At 32.3% G+C, this 20,048-nt stretch overlaps 3 protein-coding genes across 3 annotated transcripts; 2 read left to right on the top strand and 1 right to left on the bottom strand.

Moving 5' to 3' along the window:
- The first annotated feature begins 941 nt into the window (after positions 1-941).
- On the top strand, positions 942-2,652 carry P175DRAFT_0498893 (protein HGH1). The gene is made up of 3 exons (XM_040896608.1): positions 942-969; positions 1,074-1,373; positions 1,447-2,652. Exons 2-3 carry the CDS (start codon positions 1,230-1,232, stop codon positions 2,227-2,229), a joined length of 927 nt encoding a protein of 308 aa, XP_040753752.1. The 5' UTR covers positions 942-969; positions 1,074-1,229; the 3' UTR covers positions 2,230-2,652.
- Positions 2,653-2,734: 82 nt separating this feature from the next.
- P175DRAFT_0555034 (transcription factor IIF subunit TFG1) lies at positions 2,735-5,409 on the top strand. Its single transcript, XM_040900603.1, has 4 exons — positions 2,735-4,243; positions 4,305-4,613; positions 4,668-4,911; positions 4,995-5,409. The coding sequence occupies exons 1-4, from the start codon at positions 2,903-2,905 to the stop codon at positions 5,231-5,233; spliced, it is 2,133 nt and encodes a 710-aa protein (XP_040753751.1). The 5' UTR covers positions 2,735-2,902; the 3' UTR covers positions 5,234-5,409.
- A 7,421-nt stretch (positions 5,410-12,830) lies between these two features.
- On the bottom strand, positions 12,831-12,989 carry P175DRAFT_0432189 (uncharacterized protein; the record flags this gene model as incomplete). The annotated part of the gene is made up of 1 exon (XM_040893524.1): positions 12,831-12,989. A coding segment is annotated over one exon (159 nt), but the record flags the coding sequence as incomplete, so codon positions are not given.
- Between the last annotated feature and the right edge of the window lie 7,059 nt (positions 12,990-20,048).

Raw genomic sequence — 20,048 nt, 5'->3', positions numbered from 1 at the left:
TAACTATAGCTTATATTACTATATCTTCTAGCTTAATAATTTAAAATATAGAGTATATTTATATATAGAATTAGCTTATTTTTATATAGTATTAATAGTTATTATATAGGTTAAGATAAGATTATCTTAGTAATATTTTATAAAGTACCCAGGCTAGTATTTTCTAGACTTCTTACTAGTAATTTTCTTTATAAAATTCTAAAGTATTTTATAAGATATAAAAAGGCCTTACTTAGTAAGCTTATTAATATAGTTTATTAGTTCTTTTTTATATTAATTAGTAAGAACTTGCTATTACTTATATTAGTAATCTTTAGGATACTATATCCTATAGTAATATCTTAATAATATTATCTAATTAATACTAAACTCTTTTATAATCTTAGTATAATTAATTAAATTACTAATCTTTAATAAGTTGATTACTTCTATTATAGCTTTAATTAAACCTATATTAGTTAAGATATAAGTTGTTAAAAATTATTAAAAAAACAGTTAGTAAGGGGAAATCGGGCGTCAGGTGGGACCAGGCATCAGGTGATCACCGACTGTATTATATTGTTATCGATAAGACAAATCCCCCCACCATTCTGTTGCTGCTACTTTTTTTTTTCTTTTCTTTCTAGTGTCTTCGCTCCCCTCAGGTAATCAATTCAATCACCTACCTGGCTTAACTAGTAGGTACCTCTCTACTTACTCACCATCCAACAGTCCACCTGCTGATTCATTTCATTTCAGGTCAATTATATATTAAATCCAAGACAGCTCACAGCCTGCCTGCCTGCGGTTCGTCTATCCGCAAAATCCCTCACATACACTTCTTTGCGCCCCGCTTTCCGAGAACTGAAATATGAAGACGGAGTTGGAAGAGGTAGGCGAGTCTTTGCCGATTCAACAAGGTGGTCATCTCTAATCTGTCTCAGCTTGTTGAGTTCCTCCACCATGGGAATACTCCTATCAGGCAAATTGGTAACTCGTCTCTTCCCCGCGCCCCATGGATTGTTGTTATAAACCCCGCGCGGTCCTTATGATCTGCCATCGCCTTACTCCATCCTAACAATTGTCTCTCGCAGCATGCGAAAATTTGGTCGGATTTTCCACGGCTCAGCCAGAGATCTTCAAACGCCACCAGCTCTTGCCGATTCGTGACCTCAAGCTTCTAGTTCTAGATTATACAGTGAGTACGCAGCTGTCATTGATGGATTGGCAATGGTATTCAAAGTCTCTTGATGGTTGATCGTTCTCTCCTATTTCAACAGCCAATTGCTAGCAATGCTTTAACAATACTCGTCAACCTTTCCGCCGATAAGGAGATATTAGATAATCTTGCTTCGGATGATGCCTTTCTAGAGAACCTCTTGTTTAAGGTCACAGTAAGTGAACTTTCTCCCGAACACACATGATTGCTCCAGCCCTGAAGAAGTATTCTTACAAGCCCGGGAACAGAGCAATAAGGAGCAGAATGCGGATAGCTTTTCAATGCTGTTCGCCAACTTAGGAAAATCGGAGAAGATGAAGAGAATCCTTACCCTCAAACGCCGGGTCCCAGAATCCGTGTCGAACTCTGCCCACGCAATTGACCAGTTGATGGATTGTTTTGTCAAAGGCGCCGATGGTTCTCTGAACAAACATGCTAATTATGACTACTTATCATATCTATTCGCCGACCTATCAAAGTCAGAAGAAGGACGGGCCTATTTTACGACGAGACAGGATTATGATGGGGTCGTCCCTGTAACAAAACTCACTGTTTTTACTGAGCATGACAGCACAATCCGGAGGAAGGGGGTTGCGTCGACCATCAAAAATGTCGCGTTTGAAATCCCTTTTCATCCCACGCTGTTTTCCGAAGAAGAGGCAAACCTGCTTCCTTATTTACTCTTACCGATCATGGGCCCAGAAGAGTTTTCGGAAGAGGAGGCTGCAGATATGTTGCCAGACCTCCAGCTGCTACCTCCCGACAAGAAGAGGGACAGTGACAATAGCATTATTGTTACACATCTTGAAACCCTCCTCTTGCTGACTACCACACGAGAAGGGCGAGATAAGATGCGATCCATCAACGTATACCCAATAGTCCGAGAGTGTCATTTACGCGTCGACAATGATGACGTCCAAGAGGCCTGTGACAGACTAGTCCAGGTTTTGATGCGAGATGAGGAAGGTGAGGGCAAGCCTATTGCATTGCCAGAGCAAGACGAGGACCAGAAGGTTGTGGAGCTGTTTTAAGCCCCCCCCCCATCACTGGTCGAAGTGGTTTACCCCGACGCGTTTTTACTCGCTTATGCCTCACTTCTTCCTTGATCTGTCTGGATTGCGAACCCCCCTCCCAAAGAAACGAATAAGGTTATTTTCCGTCTGGCAGAAGAGGAAACCTGCATATTAAAATGATAATTCGGATGCTTGTTGTTTTTACCAAGCCAATCATTCATGCGGGACCGATGGAGAAGCAGAGCCACTAACCATTCACTTGTGGATGGGGCCCAGCATGGATGGGATAAAGAAATATTTAAATTCTATGACCTAAAATACGTATACTAAACAAAGACGGCGATTTATTTATTTTATTTTTTCAAGTACCTAGGATTTATGTAGTTTTGTGGGAAGTCTGATCAATTGTGTGTGTGGTGTTGGTGGTTGTAAATACATAGCGCGAAAGTAAAGCTTACCTAAGCATACACAGCTCGGACTGTCCATACCTGACGCTGTTCCTTCATTCATCACTCTCACCTTTCTTTGATCTTTGAGGAGATCAAGAGAAACTGACAACATTCATCTCCCGGCCCAAGGGCATCCACACCCTTTAACCTCCCCACCTATTCTATTTGATTGAGGTTACTGGTATTAAAGACTGCCTACGATTATCGAAGCTGTTTCCTGCACGTTCCCCCCTCCTGGCACTATGACGACGCCTACAAATGATTCGAGCTTGCGGACCCCGACAGGATCATATGGAGCACCCCCCATGAAAATTCGCAGGCCACGGGCAGCTGATCCGCTCGTTCGCCCGAAAAGAAAAACCGTACCAAAACCTGCTCCACCATCTGGAAACGGAACGGCACCAAGGACGTTTCCTACTCGACCAGCCCCGTTTAATCCGCAACCTGAGAAAGGAAAGCTCGCACTGCCCAAAAATGATTTTGCGTCGAATGGATTTAGTGGCCCTTTGCTATCTGAAACTTACGTGGATTATCCTGTGGTCACCACTAAGCGGGCAATCAGAGAAGGTTTAAAATATCACATCGCTAGGTTTGCGGCCAAAAGGGCAGTTGACCCCCGAGATGAATCCCAATTCACTCGACCTGTTAGACTTCAGCGCCGCGATCCACGCGCGCGTTTACATGATATGAACACGGACAGAGGGCAGGGCGCGGAAAAGCTATCCTCTGAAGCTAGTGACCGACTAGACGAGATTGAACGCGAGGAAATGGAAGCTAGGAAGGTTGCACGCGAAAAGGAGCGTGCGGATAACCTTGCTCAAATCGCTCCGTCCATTGGATCCGCTCCAAAGAGAACCAACGTACCCAAACAAAAGACACAGCAGGTCTCCAAGACTGATATGACACCGGAGGAGTTAGCTCGGACGCGAATCAAATACGAGGAAGCCCTGCCCTGGCACCTGGAGGATTTCGATAATAAAAATATTTGGGCTGGAAATTATGAGGCAGCTCTATCGGAGACGCATGCAGTATTTATACTGGATAATACGGGGAAAATGACCATGATACCCGTGGAAAAATGGTACAGATTTAGCGCAAAAAATCAATTCAAGGCGTTGACGATAGAAGAGGCGGAAAAGTTTATGGCGAAGAAAATTAAGGATCCAAGATGGTTCATGGAAAAGCAGCAGGAAATGGCGCAGCGAAAAGAGCTGGAGCAGTTCGCAAAACAACGAAAAGTTTATGCTGGGAAGCAGGGAACCCCAGCTGGCGTTGAGGGGCTGGAGGCTGGCGAGATGGATTTTGAGGAAGATCGCTTTGCTGATGATGAAGAACACGACGATCTGTTCAACGAAGATGAAGACGCGAAGGCCGCAGAAAAGCGAATAAAACAGGACCAATTAAAGGCAAATGTTTTTGATCTAAAAGACGAGAAAGAATACGAGGACGAAGAATTACGAGAGAAAAGAGAGAAGGAAGCTCGACGAGTCCTTGGAAAGAAGGTGCGCAAGGCGCTTCAAAAGAGAGAGAAGAATTACGACTATAGCAGTGGGTCCGATGCTAATCCGTATACTGATGAGGAGGTATGTTTCCTTGTATATTTCCCCCACGCTGGCCAGAACCCTTCTCACACGGGTTTCTTAGAGCTCCGATGAAAGTGACGCCGAAAAGGCCAAGGAAGAGGAACGGAAGGTTGAGGAAGAGAAGAACAAGAAAGATTCCGCGACACCTTCAAAGGGCAACACCACACCTTCGGGACGCCCCAAGCATGCTGACCCATTGAAGAAGCCCCTTCCCGGCGCATCACGGAAGCGCTTGGGGTCTCCAAATGTGTCTGATGCCAGTGGGACGGACACTTCTCGGAAGAAGGGGAAGAATAAGCACTCGTCTTCTCAGCCCACACCTCAGCCAAGCTCTCGCCCTATGTCTCCAGCGGCTACATCTTCTATGCAGGTAGGTCGTTCCCATATGATAGCCCAAACTGGGCCAGATGCTGATTTTGCATAGGCTGGTAAGAAACGTGTGCGCAACATCCTTCCTGGGAGCGGAGGCCCTGGAAGCGATGTTGATGGGGGTGCCGGCTCGGGCGGAGAGATTAGTGAAAGCGGAAAATCTAAGAAGCTGAAGCTTAATCCGCTTTCCATTATCTCTCAGGGAGAAACTCCACAAGGATCAAGGGCCGGAAGCCCAACTCCTCTGGCTAATAAGAGTTTCTCTGGCAGCCGAGCCAGCAGTCCAGAGTCACTAAGAGGCAGGTCATCCCAGTTCATCTCAGTCATCTCCGTCGAGATTTTGTTTTGTATTTTAATACAGCTAACACCTTTACTCAAACAGGTCAGAATCGTATTTCAACTCCAGGGCCGTCGACTGTGCAAAGCTTTCCTACACCTGGTGAGATTCATGCTGCCATTCCTCCCAGCGGTATTCTCAGTACCGATCTGCTCAAGATTTTCCGGCCCCGGATCGGCGAGTCTAGGGAAAACCACCGAAGATTCATCGCAATTGTTAAAGATGTTGGAGTTTATGGAAAGGAAGATCGCCTTTTACGACCAGGCCCATGGAAGGAAACGTAGCCTATGCGGTGTTTTTAAGGAACCTTTTGTCTGTATCATAATATCAAATATCACATGGGATTATCCGTTAATCGAATTGAAGTGGTCACGAGGGTTTACTTACCGCAACAGCAAATTGTTTACTGATCCATGCATGCATGATCTTTATGTGGTAGAAAATGTCTACCTATCAGCCCCCGGGGAATTGATAATACAGTGAACAAATCAACGCCGAATTTTGCCATGCAAGCTGAGCTGCCTCCTTGCTTGTGGACATTTCCATTGGGACAGAAGTTGAAGTAGCGTGTATCGACTGCTGCACATCGACAAGGCTCATATTAAAAAGGAGAACTAGTTATAATCCATTAATAGAATAAAGAATTACCTTAACTAGCTTTGCTTTTAGCTCCTATTTAGGTGAAATGCGATATGATTCTTATACACTGCTGTTGCTCTTTTAGGTGCCTAGAAGAAACTAGAGTAAACTGGATATTTTTTTTTTTTTGGCTATTTAAGTCATTCGCCGAGCCCCACAGCTGTGGCTCGAGTTGATACCTTTGTGTTAGGCGATGCTGAAAAATGGGCTAGCCAGCTCTCTTCGCTGACTCGAGCCCCTTGTATCTTCATTTCATCATTTGCAACTACCAGGGGAGCTGCAGGTGGCTTCGACAAGGAGGAGAAGGCAAGGGACGTGTGTCTGTCCGGGCATGTATGCTCTTCCTGATTTTGACTATCTGTTCAGCCGGGGTCCGCGTGGTCATTAAAGGGTCAGTCAGACAAAAGAAAAGCTCACTGACACTGGGTGAAATTCGAAGGAGCGGGCTAGATATAAACATATAGCAGCTCACATGGGGAATTCTATAAATTCCACATGCATGGCGAGCCAAGGGTTAAATTTGTGGAAGAATGGGGTTGTGGACCCCAACAATCTAAAACATAGGGGATATAGCTCGGCGTGGGTAGAAAAAAACTCTGCGTGGGTAGAACTAGCATGGCACTAGTTCTACCTATAATGAACTCTAGACCTCAGTATGGGTAGAACTAGCATGGTCTAATCTTATTATAAGTAGAAAATTAATTCTCTACCTATAATAAGCTTATCTCTTATTATTAGGGTATAAACTTAATATAAATAAAATATTTATTACTTCTAATATACTAGTAATAAGTATATATTTAGTAGAAGTAGTAATTTTAATACTAGTATTATTTATTTATTTTTTTTTAACTAGAATTAGTCTTTATATTAATAATATAGAGTAATAGTAGTAAATTTTAATATAATAATATTAATTTTAAGCAAGACCTTATTATAGTTAGATAAATAGCTTATTATAGGTAGAGCTAGCATAGGCTAACCTTATTATAGGTAGAATCTCTACCCATACTAAGAATTAATCTATTCTAGGATTCTACCTATGTAGAGTTTTTTTCTACCCATGCCAAGCTATATCCCCTAAAACATATTGATTGTAACTATCATAATAAGATTACTAAGCCATCTAAAAAATGAAGCTATTTAAATAATCTCTTAGGTATGCTGTATTAAATATTCAATCAATACTTGAATATTGTCCTGGGGTAGGTTATTATATCTTTAATTGTCATAATAAAATATCAGTGTTATTCTAGTCTGAATACCAATTCTTACTACATAGTGCATGCCCCAAAACAGGGATACAGCTCGGCATGGGTAGAAAAAAACTCTGTGTAGGTAGAACCCTAGAATAGATTAATTCTTAATATAGGTAGAGATTCTACCTATAATAAGATTAGCTTATACTAGTCTACTTATAATAAGCTATTTATTTAATTAGAATAAAATTTTATTTAAGATTACTTATTATTATACTAAAATTTATTATTATTACTTTATATTATTAATATAAAGGCTAATTCTAATTAAAAAAGAAATAATAAATAATAATAATATTAAAATTACTATTTTTATTAAATATATATTTAGGGTGCTGCTATTCTCATGGCTCAGCTGGTCATTCTCACGGCACAGCTAGCCCTTTTAGGTTAGTGGGTGGGGTACCTAACTAACCATAGTTAGTTTATGGGTCCTCGCTAGTTAGCGTGTAGTTATGTGTGGTCACATGTTAGGGTTTATTCTTAATTTTTAGTATATAGATATGCACGTGACCTGGTAGTCTAGCAGGATATCACGTGGATTCCTAATTAGGCTATGATGATAGATCAGAACAGGGGTAATTATATAATAGAGGTAGTTATTTAGTATCAAGCCAGGCAGGTAGGGAATCAATTACTTAGAGGAAGTAGGAATAGTCAGATTAGCACGCAGTAAAGGAAGGATTCCTAATTAAATAAAGCCTTTTAATTAGTTAGTAAATATAGTCTTATTTATTACTTTAAAATTAAATTCTTAAGTATTATTTTTATATAAGAAACTAATAAAATAATACCTTAAGGTTCTCTAGCATATTTTCATGATTATATGACTAATCTAGTCTTATTTAGGTCTAGCTAGGTAGTACTATTCTATAAAAAGGCAGGTTCCTTCTGATGTGGAGCCGCTACGCCCAAAGAGGCTAGTTGTGCCGTGAGAATGACCAGCTGAGCTGTGAGAATAGCAGCACCCTATATTTATTACTAGTATATTAAAAGTAATAAATATTTTATTTATATTAAATTTATATCTTAATAATAAGAGATAAGTGTCATGGTGACCACGTGACACGCAACCACATGCTGATCCACATGCTGAGTAACCAAGGGTATTCAGGAGAATAGTAATAATTAACTTACTTATACTATACTAGTAACTTAACTAAGTAATATAAATAATAATATAATAATCTCCTAAAATACTAAGAGGCAAGTACTTTATTTTATTATTTCTAATATTTTCTTACTATTCTTATATTATATATAGCTTTACTTTCTTTATTAATATTATTAATACTTAAGTGTCACGGGGAGCAGGCAGGCAGTAGGTGTAGCTAATGGCAGGGTGTATATTCAGGCTATCTGCGTACAGGTACAATAGGTAGGGGTCAGGTCAGGATAAGGACATAGCTTGAAGAGCTATAATAAGATTAGGGGTAATATAGCTTAAATATAGGAATAAAGGTAGATAATTAGGGTAGAATCTAACTAGATAAGTATATAACTATACTATAATAGTATCCCCTCTCTTAGGCTAAGCTCTAGTAAAGTATTTCTAGAGTCTAGACTTTCTAGGGTAGTAATAATAATAAATAATAATATATTTAATAATATTCTCTAGATAGCTAGCAGGAACTTTAGTAATAATAAGATATTTAATCTACTTAATAATATACTTTAAATATAAGTAGCTATCTTAATTATAATAATTTTAGTAAAAATTAATTATTTCTTTAATCTTTTATTCCTTAATATTATTAATTTTAATATATAGGGGTTTAGTTTTCTTTTATCTAGATAATAGATTTTTAATAATTAAATATAATAATTTAATATAAAATATTAGATATATTTTTATACTTTTAAATAAGTCTAATTTATAAGTATAAGAACTAATAATCTTTTTAATAAAAAAAAAGCCTAGATTTTTCTAATCTAATTTTTTTTAAAAATATAGAATTATAATATTCTTAATATTTAATTAGACTAATTAGCCTTTAATATAATATTTAATAGAGTAATATTTCTAGTTAATATAATATTTATAGTAAGCTTAAGTAATAACTATAATAATATAGTAATATTCTTATATCTACTTTATAATTAGAATAAATTAATAAATATTATAAGTTTATAAGTAATAATTAAATAAGATAGGCTTAAATCTTATATAGAGATTAAAATTATATAAAATAAAAAATAAGAAATATCTAGTAATTTTAAAATTAATATTATTAATAATAAATTTTACTATAAATAATTATTTAGTTTAATTATCTTATAAATAATTAATATAAATTTATAAATATTATTTTAAAATAATATTTATATATTTAATTTATTTATTAATCTTAAAATAATAAATAATAAATAAAAATAATCTTATTTTTAGAGTATAATTTAGATATATTTAGAATATTAATATAAATTAGGATCCTTAATTAAATATAATAGACTTAAGAAATCTATAAAATCTCTAAATATAGTTTTAAAATAGACAGGTAGTTTTCTTAATATTATAGATATTATTATAGGAAATATAATATTAAAATTTTATTAATTAGTTAATTATTACTATAATAATATTAAAGCTTAAGCTTTAAAATAAATATATAATAAAATTAATAAATATATTTTTTTAAAAATTTTTAAATATAAATAAGAAATAAAATATTTCTTAATATTTATTTTAATAAGATATAAATTATTTATAAATATAATAATTATAAATCTATTATTCTATAAATTATAATATTCTAGGCTAGTAATATAATTATAATAATAATTTATAAATTTTTAATCTATTTTAATAACTAGTAATTATATTCTTATAATATTTATATATTAGTTCTATTTTTAATTCTTTTATATTAGGAATATATAGTTAATTATAATAAAATAAGAGTCTAGAATAATAAATATATTTAAATAATATAATTAGTAAATAATAATTATAACTCTTTTCTAGATTTTCTAAAATATTATTAAAAATTAAATTTTATTTATAACCCCTGTTTAAGTACTCTTTTAGCTATTTAAAAAGCTAGATAATCTTTTTTTCTTTAGATTTAAATAGCTAGAAATATACTAATTTCTTTCTAGTAATAGCTTAAAACTAGATTAATTATAATATTTACTAACTTTATAATTTCTTTAAGTATTTAGGTAAGAAGCTTACTAAATTTTCTTTTTTTAATATTATTTAATTCTAGTATAGTAAATATTTATTTCTTTTCTTAAGAAAATCTTATAATCTTCTAGTTAAATTATTTAATTTTATTTTATACTTACCTAGATAGTAATTAATTATAAAATTAAAGTAAGATAGAAATTTAAATTATTAGGCTTATTATTAATTTAATATCTTAATTATTATAAAATATTTTAAATTTCTATAATTAATTATAATCTTAATTAAATATTAATATTTTTTTAGTTCTAGGATCTATTTTTTTAAATAATAAATAATTACTAGTAATTTCTTATTATATATCTTATAATTATACTTAATTAAAATTATTTTCTTTAAGTAAAATCTTACTAGATATAAAATTCTATTATTATTATATTATAATAATACTCTAGTAAATATAAAATTTAAAATATTAATTTTTAAAATAGCTAATTAGTTTTAATTAAAAAATTTTAGTATTAATTCCTTAATAAATTTTATTTTTAGTATTTTAAAAGTAGTTTAATAAATTAAAATTTATAAGAATAGAGTTTTTTTTTTCTCTAAGATAATAATAAATATAAAGATCTATAAGAATTCTTTAATAAAATATTAATAGAATCTAGTAAATTTTATAAAACTCTTAATATTAATAACTATCTTAAATAGCTTCTAATCTATTATAATCTTAATTTTCTTAAGATCTATATAAGTATCTTCTCTTCTAATAATAATATCTAGAAATTTAACTTCTAGCTAGTAAAATTTATACTTAAATATCTTTATATATAGGTTATTATTTCTTAAGATTTTTAGTATTTATTTTAAGTATTTAATATATTTTTTTCTTATATAATTATAAATTAGAATATTATTTAAAAATATATTATAAAATATATTTATATATTATTATAAGATATTATTTATAAAATATTAGAAGATAACTAGGGTACTAGTTAGGCTAAATAGTATAATTAAAGATTTATATAGCCTAAAATAGGTTTAAAAAGTAGTTAGGTATTCTAATCTCTTCTTAATATAGATATTATTAAAAATAGCTACTAAATTAATTTTAAAGAAATATTATATTCCCTATAAATTATTTAGGATTTTTTTAATTAAGGGTTGTTGTTGTTGTTGTTGTATTGCTTAACGCCACGTGGCATCCTCGGGCATGAGCCTGAGGCTCCTAACCTCCCTAGGGGTATAGGGGTGTGCCGAGCTGGTAGGCGTATCTATCTACCTATCTATCTAAATAGATATAGTATATATTTGTGCTATTCCAGAAGGCAATTCTAGCATGAGCAGGGGCCTTTCCCTTCCTGTTAGGGGGGGGGGCCGTCATCCCTACATTATCCTAATATATGGCTGCTGCTATAGGGTAATCTCTATTAGGGACTGCCAGGACTATCCTAGGTATCTTCAGGCACCAGGCCCTTCTTTATATACAAGAGTATAGGATAAGACTAGTTAGTCTAGAAAGATAGACTTGATATGGTAGGAACAAAAGAAAGGATTAGGGAGTATAGATATTAGTTTAATATTTATTAGAAAGGGGGAAGAGAAGATTACAGGGCTCTAGGTCTTATATTCTGCTTTACCCTAGGTTAGTTCCTGGCTTAGGGCATCTTAGTCCTAGGTTAGCTCTAGATTAGTCTAGCATGGGCATATATCCTTATAAAACCCTGTAGTAGCTAGAAGTATAGTAAAGTTTTTAAGTATTAGTTACTTTAAATACTTGATTACCTTGCGCTTGGTTATTAGGGGCCATGGTAGTTATTAGGGCTATTAGGTAAAGAGTTACTTACTATAATAGTAAAGGACTAGGTACTTAGGGCTCTTATTCCTACTATAAGAGTATGTAAGCTAGGTATCCTTGTACTAGAAATATTTATAGTACTAGCTAAAGTCCCTATATAAGGATCTAATTACTAGCTAGTAGTAAAAGTCTAGGTACTAGAGATATAATTTTAGGGGTAGGGCTATCTTATATACTCCTGCCCTATCTATTAACTATTACTAGTACTAGCTTAATAGCTTTAGAGATACCTTTACCTACTAGTTGGCCTGCACTTCTTAATAGAGTTAGTAGCTTATTATTCTAATCCTACTAGTAGTAGGTATGGCCTCCAGGGAGCCCTGTTCTAGGCCCCTAGCCTTAGAAGAGGCCCCTTAGTTAGCTAGTTAGTCCACCCTTTTATTACCTTTAATCCCTTCATGGCCCAGGGCCCAGCAGAGCTCTACCCTATATTTTTTAACTAGGTAGTATAGTACTTAAAAGGCCTAGTAAGAGGAGATTATAGCCTCTTCCCTACTATACTATATTACTAAAGTACTATTTATATATAGCTAGTAATAGCTAGTATTAGATAGTATCCTAATAACTACCTCCAGGCCCTAGAAAGTTCTTATAGACTCTATATTAAATATATATAATTATAGGTTAATAGCTACCTTACTATAGGTAATCTTCCTATATTTATTATATACTATATATCTATAGTTTATATAATATTAGCCCTAGTAGCTCCTTTTAAATTTATTATTAAAAATAACTATATTTCTTGCTAGTAATATCCTCTATTATATCTTAAAGGCCTCTACTACCTCCTTCTTTTCTTTCCCTCTTATAGGATCTACCATGTATCCTGGGGCATAATATAATTAATTTAGGGTTAGTTAGAAAATAGCCAGGAGGAGGGCCCTTACTATCTAGAGCTTAATCTTTAGTTTCTAAAGTAAGCCTGCCCCATGATCCCTCTATATACACGGGGGCTTAATCCTCCTGACTAGGGGGTTATTCTTATCTACTAGTTAGAAATAAAGTATGAAGTGCAGGCATGCTTTCTCTAGGGCTACTATTATAGATAGCAGGCTAGTATCCCTAAAAAGAGTTACTATTAGTATAGTTCTATAGACTAGGAGAACCCCCTTAATAACTAGGGTCAAGATTTTCTCTAGTATATCTATATACTAGTCTAAGCAGGTACTAATCTCTATATTCTAAGTATATTATTCTAGTTTTATATAGCCCTTATACTATACTTCCGTGCTATAAAGCGTGCTAGGTAAAATATAGATAATAACTGTCTTTTATAGTAAGGCTACTGGTGGGCTATAAACTATCCTTGCTAGGTCTTATATATATTATACTATTACTCTTGCTTTAGTAGCCCTCTCTACTATATATCTCTTTTAGGAGAGCTATTTATTAAAGTATACCTCTAGCTATTTAAGTACTAGTTACTTCTACCCTAGTATCTCTATAATAGGCTATACTATTAGGTAATTACTAATCTTTAGAGTAGGTATCTTTTTATATTATTTTCTTATAATATAGATTATCTCTAGCTTTTCTAGTATAAAAGCTATTTTATTCTAGTTATCCTAAGCTAGCACCCCCTAAATATTTGCCTCTAGGTGCCTGTAGTTATTCTCTAGTATTTAAGTAATATAGCTTAGGTAGAGATTATTAGTATATTTAAAGTAGAGAGTTATATTTTGCAGGAGTAGTTCTATTATATAGAATAGAAAGAGAATTAGGGATAAAGGTAAGCCCTATAATATTTTATAGAGTACTAGGTCTACTCCTATTAATATTATCTCTAGTTGGACTCTAGCAAGCCTGCTAGTTAAGAAGCTATTAATAAGAGTAACTAGGGCCTAGGGCTACCCCTACTCTACTATTTATCTTAGTAATCTATATTATAGGAGAGTATTAAAGGCCCCTAGTATATTTATTATAACTATAGTTACTTTCTTATTCTAGGTAAGAACTATTTCTATATTATATATGTAGGCTGTAACTAGATCTATAATAAAGTACTAGGGAAGCATGCTATACTATTATAGGCTTAGGACCCTATATATAAGTACTATATATATAATTCTCCAGGCTACTATCTTTTCTAGGCCTTTACTAATTATTAATAGTAGGGTAATTAATCTCTAGAATCTAGAAGATATCCTATCCTGCTTACCTACCTTAAAGAGTATAATTACCTTTATAGTCTTTTATAGTACGGGGAAGTAGCTTAATTATAAGTATTTATTATATAACTTATATATTACCTTACCTATAAATTCCTAGTAAGCTTTTAAAATTTATACTATAATTATATCCTTCCTAGAGAAGATATTACTTATCCTAATTATATTTTTTTAACCTCCTTCTCTAATATCCTCCCTCCCTAGGGGAGGTACTTATCTCTAGTCTAGTAGGCTTTTACTATAGAGTTAAACTCTAGGTTATTTACTAAATTAAATTATCTAAGAATAACCTACTAGAGGATTTTAACCTTCTTCTAGGTATCCTTAATTATGCAACTATCTACCTAAAGGGGTGGTACTTTTATCCTAGATTTTAGTTTATACTAGGCTATAATCTAGTAGAGCTCCTTATTACTACTAACCCTATTAATAATGCCTGCCTAATATTAATATTTAGCCTTCTAAATTATATTCTAGAAATATTTCCTCTCTTCTAGACTTGGCTTTACTAGCTACCTGCTATAGGAGTCTGTGCACTCTGCTATCTACTAGGGGGTGGTCCTCCAGCCTGGGTTAGGAGGTTTCCTAACTATCTTAATAGCTTCCTAAAGTATCTTCCCTAGATCCCCTATATACTAGTCTAGTACCAGTCTATCTAGTAGGCCTTCTAAATCTGGGAGACCTATTATCCTATTCTATACTAGTCCTGCTAGTTATTTCAGGTCCTTATCTAGGACCTGGAGTTATTACTTTTCTAGAGGTACAGGCTTATACCCTAGGATCATAGTAACCTATATCTAATAGTCTAAGCCATAATACAGGTCCGGGCAGACCTCCATGCGTGCAAAGACTATATTAGAGAAGATTAGGTCTAAAATATATTCTACTATATAGATAGCTACCTCTAGTTCCCCTATATATTCTATTCTACTATTAACTATTTATTATACAAGCTCTCCTCCCTTATAAAGATTCTATATTTCCAGCTTAAAAATATTATATATAATATTAAAGTTACTCCTTATAATATAATTAAGAATAAAGATTAATATTACTATATAGTCTACTACTTTATATATAGTAGGTTCTTAATATATATTTAATACCTAAATACTATTTACTATTATCTAGAATAAGTTCTAGCTCTTAATTAGTCTATATTATTCTATTTTTAGGCCTGGGTCCTAGTATATATATATAAGTATCCTAGGTTACTCCTCTATTTACTCCTCTAGGTCCCCCTAGCTATTAACTAGGGTGTAGTAATTAAATACTAGATAGTTCTATATTTTAGTTTCTAGGCCTGTCCATAGCTCCTGTATACAGGCTATAATATAGCCTTATTTATAGGCTAGCTACAAGATTATAGCATAATTTAGTATTAATCTACTAATATTAGCCTAGTAGATTAAGAGATCTTACTAGTACTAGGCTTGTCCTATATAGCTCCTACTATATCTTATCCTAGGTCTCCCTAATATTAGATATCAGGTAATCTATTAGTATTAGTTTCTATCTCTAGAGTCCACGCACTTGCTACTTGCTTAGAACTTAGGAAGATATAGAGGCTCTAGATAGAGAGCTCTTTTAGATTTATATTACCTGTATATATAGTAGCCCGGGCTAAGTACTATCCTATAATCTAGAAGCCTTTTATATCTATATCTAGCTATAGGGGCGCTTCTACCACGTGCTTATAGGGATTTAAGAGTTAGGCCCTGCCTATCTCTATATATAGCTATACTATTACTACTATCTAGTTATAAGTATCCTGGAAAGTGCATATCCTATAGTACCTAATATATACTAGGTCCTATTTAGATAGTTTAATAAGAGAACTATTAATCCTATATAGGGCTATAGGGTAGCTCTCATGCCCTATCTTAAATAGTCTAAAGTAATTAGCATAATAAAGAGGGTTACTATAATTTAGCTCTATAGGCCTAGTATAGTCCTTGGTTAGTATACTATACTAGGTATAGTAGGGTTATCTTATATACCTTAAAGGGTAGTAGTATCTCTAATATTCTAGATTATACTACTCTATAGGGGCCTGCTTCTTGATAAGTTAGGACTACTAGCTATTATTAAATAGGGTAAAGTTCTTAGCAGGTATTAGGAAGAAGATTATCTAGATTATACATCCTATCTATATATCTAGTCTATGCCTTAACAGGTAGTAGTTAACTAGCTTTATGCCTGTTTATACCAGTATCTTATTTACTATTAATATATCTATCTCCAGGCGCATATTATTATAGAATACTACTATACTAGGCACCCTAGATACTATGTAGTTATACTACTTCTATAGAATATAGATATTAGTTATATCTAGTACTTTTTTTATAATACTTATTACCTCCTTTATTATTAAAAGGTCCCAAGTAGTAAGGTTGCTTAGAATAACTACCTATCTAGTTCTAGTTAGGTTAATCCTAGGTATTATACTAATAGTTATAAGCCCTGGAATATACTTTACTAGGGCTTAGTATATTATATAAGCCTTAGGGCGCGCGAGAAGGAGCCTCCCTAGTAAGATAATTAGGACCCTATAGTTATCCCTAGCATTTATTAATATGGTTAACCTACTTCAGGCTAACCTTATCATGGTGGTAGGGCTAGTCCTACCTAAATCAGGTATAGACTACCTGATATTATATACTCTAGCTAGTATAGGTCCTCTCCCTAAGTTTTTCAGGATCTGCGTGGCTCTCCAGGCTATAGACTTACTAGAGGTCTTGCCTGAGGTTACTAATATTATTATTATAGGCTAGCTATATACATGCATGAGTATATAGTTATCTATAGTAGTATACTTCTTAATAGTAATAAACTAGATAAATCTATTATAGATTATTATTATATAGGCCCTCTTATTCTAACTTTTTTAGATATTAACAAGCTTATCTACTATAGTAGCTAGCTTAGCTAGTACCTTATAACATGTCTTTGCCTAGTATTCCTCCTTATCAAGGTAACCCTAAAGGGTTCTCGCGGCAGAGCCTGGGTTAGTAGTTAAGGCGCTAGCACCTTTATAGACTAGGGGAGGTATGTAGTTTAGTAAGATACTCTTTTTTCTATATCTTTTAGCAGTATACAAGTTTAAGGGGGATAAAGATTCCTATAGCTATATAAAATTAGCTATGTTAATATCTCTAGGCAGGTAGTTAGGGGTCAGCACCTCTATCTTAGCTTGCCACGCGTTGAAACATAGTTAGAGGAGGGGGGGAGGGGCAGAATATGTAATAGTAGGTTAGAAATATATATATTAGTTGGTTTTATAGTAATTTGGGCCCTTGTTCAAAGGTACCCCTGGGTCGCTGAGTGTTGTAAAGGTGTGAGGTTTCCGTAGGTGAACCTGTTTTTTAATTAAGGGTAAGAAATAGTAATTCTTAATTAATATAATATTTAGTTCTTAATAATCTATATATAGGTAGAGGCTATCTCTAGGTTTATTAATAAATAAGATAGGAAAAGTAACTAGAAATAAATTAAAATATATAAAATCTTTTTTTAGATTCTTTTCTAATTATTCCTTTAAAATAATTAATTATACTTATAATATTAGATATAATTTATTAAATAAGGGCTATTTTTTTTCTTAAATCTTGATATTATAATTATATAATTAATATAGTAATAGCTTTTTTACTTTTTAGGGATTAAATATATCTTAAAAATCTTATAATTCTAGGGAAAATATAAATAATAATTTAAGATTAATATTTTTATATTTTAGTTCTTTATTAACTTTATTTAATAAGGTTTAGTATAATTTCTATACTAAATAGTAAGTATATATAGCTAGTATTTTTAAAGATATTTAATATATTTCTATAAATATAGAGAATTTTAACTCTAGTAATTTTTTTTATTAATTTAATTACTTAAGTTAATTTTTCTAGAGAATATTTATTAGGGCTTTTACTCTTATAGGTGTAAGCGTCTCACTGGCAAGGCGCTTGGGTATGGGTAGTGTTGGTAAAGGAAGCAAAGCTACACGGAGTACGAGGGTAGTAGGAAGATATTAGAAGTAATAAAATGAAGTACTTGTTTCTTAATACTTTAGGGGTTATTATATTATTATTTATATTATCTAGTTAAGTTACTAGTATAATATAGATAACTTAAATATTACTATTCTCCTAATTATTCTTAATTACTAGATATATAATTTAGTATATAATTTAGTATATAGTTATATATTATATAGTTACTATAATAATTATCTCTCCTCTTCTTAGTAGTATATCCACATGCTGCATATACTATACCTAATCTAGCTTAGTACTCTACTAAGGAGGAGCTAGTCCTAGTTAGTATAATATAATCTACTTTTTTATTTAATACTAGAGATAATAATAGTATATATAATATTATCTTTATTAATTATACTTTATTAAATAAGATATATATAGTATTATATTTTACTTTAAATAGGATAATAGATAGGAGTAAATAGTTTACTAGGTATACTAGTAATAGGTAAAGGTATTATTATAATATAAATATTATAGGGAAACACTCCTTTATATATACTCTTTTTAGCCTAATCTATATTTTAAAAAGTCCCTCCTAATAAGTTAATATATTATACTAGATAGGTTATTATTACTTAAATATTATAGTAATAGCTAATTATATTATAGATCTTATAGCTCCCTTAAAGTATCCTCTATCTAGTATCATGCTGGCCATGTCTTTGTAGAAGAGAGCCTATTTAGCTACTATTATTTCTTTCTCTATAGATACCTTTATTCTAGCAGTACAGGTCTATTATACTAACTATTTATAGGCTTCTACAGCAAACCCTCCTATACTTATATTAATTATAGCGCCTATAATCTCTATTGCTACTAGTACATCTCTTATAGTTCCTGCTATTATTACTTTATTATCTAGCAGGACTATATCTCTCTTGTCCTCTATAGCTATTCTTAGTATTATAGTAACTTCTACTACCTCTCCCTCTACTTCTTCTACTGCGGTGACTCCAGCTGTTCCCGCTATTATTATCACGCCAGCTCCTGTTATCACGCTGGCTCCTATTATTACTGTGGCCCTAGCTACTCTAACTATTCTGGTTGCCTCTACTAGCCCGGCTACTATCATGTAGATGCTATATTACCTATATTACACCAAGTCTTGATAGTATATAAATAATAATCCTATAGAAGCCTGTTTCTATATATACCTAAATCTAGAATAGTAGTATACTTAATATACTTACTTATATAAAAAGTACTTCCCTATTATCCTACCTATATAAATTAGTCTTAGGAAAATTCAAGCAATATCTAGTAGAATAGTAAGTATAGTAGCCTGTGCCTGATAGGCCTATACTATTAAGATTTTTATCTATTATCTTAAGACTAAGGACTAGATAGAGAGATTATTTTAGTCTATTAACTATAATATATTTTACCTACTTAATATATAGTATATTAGGGGCAGCATAATAGAATTAGAGAATAATAATAAAAAGGTTTAAAATAGTTATAATAATTAGAAATTTACTAATATTATAATATAGGTACTTTACTATTTCTATTTTTATATAGTAAAATTAAGTTATTTTCTTAAGATTTCTTAATACCTATAGTATGCCCTTATTAAATCTTAAAATCTAGTAGGAAAAAAAGAAAGAATAGTACTATTAATATATTTTTATAATTTTTTTAGTTCCTTAACCCTTATTAACTTATTATTTTTATATTTTATTATTTTATAGTATTTTACTAGTATCTTGCCTATATCTTATTTATATAGCAGAACTTATTTAAGATATTTTATATATTTTTTAAGTCTTTTACTAATTATTAAGTATTCTTATATATTAGCTATTCTTTCTATTTAACCAGGTATTAATCTTTACTATATAACTTTTATTATATAATAATCTATTCTACCTCTTATTCTTTCTTATTATTAATAATAACTAGCTAGAGTAATACTAGTAAATTACTATTTCTTATATTTTATTCCTTAAGGAGTAATATATAAAAGATTAGGTAGATTTTCTTATATAATCTAGGTAGT

This window comes from Aspergillus ochraceoroseus, assembly GCF_002846915.1.
Source record: "Aspergillus ochraceoroseus IBT 24754 chromosome Unknown P175scaffold_2, whole genome shotgun sequence".
Taxonomy (NCBI): domain Eukaryota; kingdom Fungi; phylum Ascomycota; class Eurotiomycetes; order Eurotiales; family Aspergillaceae; genus Aspergillus; species Aspergillus ochraceoroseus.
The sequence above is the reverse complement of the archived record's forward strand: the minus strand, read 5'-3'. Positions and strand labels throughout refer to the sequence as shown.